The sequence below is a fragment of the Lithobates pipiens genome, unplaced genomic scaffold (genome assembly GCF_037356315.1).
Source record: "Lithobates pipiens isolate NorthernLeopardFrog02 unplaced genomic scaffold, aLitPip1_a1.2 Scaffold_13, whole genome shotgun sequence".
Classification (NCBI taxonomy): Eukaryota; Metazoa; Chordata; class Amphibia; order Anura; family Ranidae; genus Lithobates; species Lithobates pipiens.
The window spans coordinates 95,981,083-95,987,082 of NW_027507718.1; the positions used below are offsets into that span (position 1 = coordinate 95,981,083).

The 6,000-nt window shown below is 40.5% G+C and overlaps 1 protein-coding gene across 1 annotated transcript in view; it reads left to right on the forward strand.

The window, feature by feature from the left end:
• LOC143974163 (stimulated by retinoic acid gene 6 protein-like) overlaps window positions 1-5,453 on the forward strand; it is a 107,374-nt gene extending 101,921 nt beyond the window's left edge. The window contains exon 18 of the mRNA XM_077475284.1: window positions 5,084-5,453. Within this exon, the coding sequence (XP_077331410.1) occupies window positions 5,084-5,325 (242 nt within the window). The 3' untranslated portion in view covers window positions 5,326-5,453. The remainder of the gene's footprint in view (window positions 1-5,083) is intronic.
• The last annotated feature ends 547 nt before the right edge of the window (window positions 5,454-6,000 follow it).

The following is a 6,000-nucleotide window of genomic DNA, read 5'->3' on the forward strand; positions in this document are numbered from 1 at the left end:
AGGATTATGCAGAACCCTAAAGTTATTGTAAAGGCAAATAAAAAAACAAAAACAAAATACGTATATACTTACCTGCTCTGTGAAATAGAGCCCTGCCCTCTGCTCCCTCATCACTGTCTTTGATTGACAGTACTGGGAGCCAATGGCTCCTGGTTCCCCAGCAAAGCCAGCAAAATTCGGAAGTGAGGGAATAGAAGATCTGCAGATGTGCACAGTGCTGGATCTAATGAGGGCTCAGGTAAGTAAAAGGGTGGGGGGAGATGCTGACACCTAAACATTTTTCACCTTAATGCAAGACATGCATTAGGGTAAAAAATGTTTAGACTTTATAACCACTTAAGGTTCCTCCAGAGGTTGCTAGGAGTTCCTTAACTATTCACTAATACTGTATAAAGGACATTCCTCCTCCAACTGGGCCCCTGCCCTACTGACTACAATTAAAGGGTTCCTTCTCTGCTGACTTCCACTATCAAGGAGGTCCTTCTCCACTGACATGTAGGAGTGCATTATTCCACTGACCACAAATGTAAGGGGGGGGGGGGGGGTCTTCCCCACTGGTCACTAATGTAAAGGACATTTTTTCTGTCCCCCGTTGAGTAGGGTCCTTGTTAAATAATCATGTAAACCCAACATTTCATATTCAGAATACTTGCCTGCTGTACCCTGTAAAGCCTCATACACACGATAGGACTTTGTACAAACTTTTCCTTGGATTTTTGTACAAAGGGCGTTGGCCCTGAACTTGTATTGCATACACACGGCAGGACTTTTTCAGCCAACTTTCACCAAATCATGTGGTTTTTCTGCTCTTTACCACCACCTTTGGTCAACTTCTGTATTGTTGTCTGATCTTTTGCATTGGTTCTGAGCATGCCTGTTTGTACTTTGTACAAAAGTCCTATGGTTTTCTGTACACACGATCAGACTTTGCTCCATTGGACTTTTGTTGCCAGAAAGTTTGTCCGTTCGCACAGCCAACAAAAGTCTGATCAAAACCAAAAAAGTTTGTCCGATGGAGCGTACACATGGTTGGATGTTGCTCCAAAACAGCTAATTTGCATGTTTGTTGTCAAAAAGTCTGATCATGTGTATGGGCCTTAATTGTACAAAAAAGTATACAGTTCTCTTTGTATTGCTTCCTTTGTGTGAAATCCATGGCGTTTCTGCCAGTTCCCCTGCTTTCCTATTAAAACGGACCACACTAGAGCATAGAGTGGTCAGTTTTCTCAAGGGTGAACCATAGAACCCTGATATCTCACCCAAAAAAATGTGTAAAACTTTTTTTTAAAATACTATTGTAAAGGAATATATATATATATATATATATATATATATATATATATATATATATATTCCTTTACAATAGTATTTAAAAAAAAAATATATATATATATATATATATATATATATAATTTTATATATATAAAATTGTAAAAAAAAAAGAAAAAATAGCAAAAAGAAAAAACTACTGACACCAGTGGCAGAACTACCAGGGTCACAAAGGTTGCCCTGGTGTTCTGCCACTGGGCCCAGAGGAAAAGTCCTTGGCCTTGCCTCTTGCTCTGGGGCCCTGAAGGTTCTAGTTATGCCACTGGTCTGATCTATATACTTATATATAAAATGCACTATTTGCCTTTCAAAAAGTGTTCTACGGTGCTAAACCTCTTATCCAAATTCTAAATTGCTGCATTTGTAAATTTCAAAAGCCACTAAAGAAATAGTAGTGGTAAACAAAAAGCACTTGCAGGTTTAACTAACCATTTCAGGACAACCCACCATACTTATATTGCAGCAGGGCGACCTCACTGTGCCAAATCACATACATGTAAGTAATTTGGCATTCCCGGGTAGTTTGTGGATGCTATAACTTTCAAGCACACCAATCAATATGCATTTGCAATCAATCAATACACATTTTGGCCAAATTATATGAAGAAAATCAATTTTTTTTTTTATTGGTATATGTTTTATAGCAGGAAGTAAAAAAAAAATATTTTTTTCTAAAACACTTTGCTAAAAATAAAAAGCCCAGTTGTGATCGAATACCACCAAAAGAAAGCTCTATTTGTGTGAAAAAAATTATATGAATTTTGTTTGGGTAGAGTGTAGGGTTGCTACCTGTCTGGGATTCACCCGGACAGTTCAGGTTTTGAATCATGTGCCTGGGTTTCAGTCCACCTGAAACCCGGACACATTATTCAGACCTAATCTTAATAGGATTGCGCCTGTAACAGCCCAAGCTCTCCCCCTCCATCGGCACTTTCAGTTTACACTCTACCCCCCTGCACTGTTTCCTTTCTCACTTGACTGCCTCCCCTACTCCCCATCCACCCATGCTTTGGTTTAACTCCACTGTAACACAACATAACTGTCTTTCATTCACATTACATGCTGCTCTATATCCCACTAGCAATGCCACATCTCACTTCAGATCTGCCACTTTCCCATTTATTCAGCCTCTTCCTTGCCCTCACCACTAACTCTGGTCCTCCTCTGATCATTGCCTCCTTGCTCACCTCCATCCACATCTCACCTTATAGCGCAAGCTCCCTTCTCTCTGCAAGTCTCACTTGATTCCTTCCCCCCTTACCATCCTTGTCTGTATCTCCCCCAACTCCCCCAACCTACCACCTATCTTTGCTGCATCCCCTCTTTCCATTCCCAGTCATCCCCTTTATTCACCCCCCCACCTTCCTGTCCTCGTCATCCCCCCACCCCTCCCCTTGCAGCCCCTCCTATCAACCCACAACCTCCCCATCCTTCCGCATTATTACTCTCCTTGGTGCACCCAAAGGTGTCCCAAGACTTTTACTAATCCTACAGTGTATACTACACATTTTTTTTATTGCTCTGCGCTGCTAAAGTGTTTAGGTTTGGCGTAAAGAAAAAGTGGCAACCCTAGCATAGTGTTGCATGACCGTGCAATTGTCAGTTAAAGTAACACAGTGCTAAATAACAAGAAATTGGCTGGTCCTTAAGGGAATAAAATCTTCCGGTACTCAAGTGGGTATTGTTTTTATTTTTTGGATAATTTCCCTTTAAGGGGACATGGCAGGGGGTGTGGTGTCCAGTGCCTGAATACTTTTACCAATAGGTGTCCCTCGTGCCCATCTCAAAAAGTTGGGAGGTATGGAGTTGGGGGAACAGCATTTTTCCTGTTTAAAAGAATAGTTTTCTGGCTTAAAAAAGAATGAGTCTGAACATAGGGGTTGATTTACTAAAGGCAAGCAAACTGTGCACTCTGCAAAATGCTGTTGTCCTCTGCAAGTGCAGATAGGAGATCAAGGGACTTCAGGGGAAGTCCAAGCAGCATTTAACCACATGGGCAGCAGAAGAGATATTTACTATGTGTCAGGAACCATCAGGAATCAGACTGAGACAGAAGTGCAGTACAAACCACACTTTTTAATAAAATGGTACAAACAGAGCAAACGTAGCCAAAACATAGCCAGGGTTCGCTAAGAACGGGTAGTGAGGACAAGCCAGTGAAACAGGAATTCAGAGATCAGTGTAGTACAGGCAATAAATAGGGAAGTCAGCCAGGCAAAAGTCTTTAGGAGGAAAATACAGCAGAGAGTATCCGGATATGTTGATCAGGCGAAGGCACAGCAGATCTAATATAAGCAGTTTAAAAAGCCAGCAGGGCTAGCTGATGAGCAGGAAATGAAGACCAGGTGAGTCACTGTGGAATGAAGAATACTGGCAATTAACTGACACCTGAGCACAGAGCTCTGAGAAGGAAAGGCTGAGCCCAGCCCTGATAATATATTCTTTTGCAGGGAAAGCTTTTTGGTCTTTTTAATTTTAGCAATGGTCAGTTTAAGAATACACTTTGCCCATTCAAAATGGTGTCAGTTCTGGCTATAAGTGCCGCCTATCAGTTCTGCCCATCAGTGCCCATCACTGCTGTCATCAATGTCCATCAGTGTCGCCAATCAGTGCCACCCATCAATGATCATCAGTGCCCATCAGCTACCACCCATCCGTGCTGCCTATCAATGCCCACCAATGCCGCCTATCAGTGCCCACCAGTGATGCCTATTAGTGCCCATCAGTGCCCCCCATCAGTGCTCATCACTGCCACATATCAGTGCCACCTATCAGTGCCCATAAGTGCGGCATATGTGTGCCTCCTCATCAGTGCCACCTAATCAGTGCCTATAAGTGCCACCTCATCAGTGCCCATAAGTGCCACCACATCAATGCCCACCAGTTCAGCCTATCAGTGCCCATCAGTGCCGCCTCATCAATGCACATCAGTGAAGGAGAAAAATTATTATGTTACAAAATTTACTGACAGAAAAAAAAATGTTTTTTTTTTAATTTTTGGTCTTTATTTATTTATTTATTTATTTATTTTGTAAAAAATAAAAAACTCAGCAGTGATTAAATACCACCAAAAGAAAGCTCTATTTGTGTGAAGAAAATGATAAAAATATAATCTGGGTACATTGTAGCATGACTGCGCAATTGTCATTCAAATTACAACAGCGCTGAAAGCTGAAAATGGCCTGGGAAGGAAGGGGGTGTAAGTGCCCTGTGGGCAAGTGGTTAAAGAAGATGAGCATTTTGACATTTCATCAATTGCCACGTCACAAATTTTAATTCTAGATTACGAACAGTAGTTTACAAGACCAAACACCTCCCAATCGTTCCTTGATTCCGAGCATGCGTGTTTGTACTTTTGACTTTTGTGTGACGGATTTCTGTACTGACCATCTGAAAATCAGAAGTTGAGTTCACATCAGACAAAAAATTTATAGCCTGCATATCCAGCTTTTGTCTGTTGTAAAAGTCAAATTGTCTGTCGAATGCACCGTACTAACGATTTGAAAATCCACAGACAGCTTGTCTTCAGACTTTTCCCTTCTGATTTTCATACCGTGTGTACAAGGTCTTAAGCAAAACAACACATGTATCATAAAATGCAATGTCTTTCAATAAGGCTACTCAGATCTCTTCTATGCATTGTGCTGCAGTTTAAAAAATTAGGCATGTCCTTTTTTTTTGTGCATTTTCAGCTTTGTCTAACAGAATAATTTGTCCTGTCTATTCACCATCTTAACCATTTCTCTCTTAATAGGACCTCACACATCAGTTAAAGCGAGAACAAGATGGCTTCTCTTTTACACCCTTTTGAAAAATCCCAGACTTATAATACAAAGGAAACGAAAAGAAATGTGTGACACAGACATGGACAATACTGTGATACAGTCCAGACTTATCCAGGCTTCTGTAATGGAAGTTGAAATAAGAAGTACCCAAGAAAAGCCAATTGATCTAAATAATGTGGAAATCAGGGAAAGACATTCAATACTTGAGTAGGACCTGCCATAAAACAAGAGATGTATTTAACATAACTTTATAGAATTTGTTATATGTGATGAAGTATACAGGCATACACCACTTATAAGTACACAATGGGATTTATTTACTAAAGCTAGAAAGTGCAAAATCAGGCTCACTTCTGTATAGAAACCAATGAGCTTCTAACCCCGGCTTGTTTAATTAAGCTTTGGTAATAAAACCTGGAAGCTCATTGGTTTCTATGCAGAAGTGAGCCTGATTTAGCACTTTCCAGCTTTAGTAAATAAACCCCATTGTGTACTTAAAAGTGGGGTATGCCTGTAATGTGTATATTACAGGTGTAAGAACACAGATGTCAATAAATATATTCTACAACTCAGTCACAGACTCTGCACTACACTGTCTGAACATATTTACCAGTTATTGTTTTGGAGCACTGACCATGGCAAAAAAGAGGATGGTATTTTTAGAAGGATGTCTGAAGCCTCTGCACATTGGAAGCTTTGTATCAATCAAGGACATAACGTTAGCCATATAGGATTATGCACCTCATATGGGACCCAGCATTGTCTGACTGCATAGTGTTAAACATGGTAAATGTAACAGGTTCCTCTGTCCACGCAATGCAATCTTCTGCTGCAACTACTGTAGTAACTTAGGTTAATAAGTTTCAGAATTTGCTATCATTGGGTA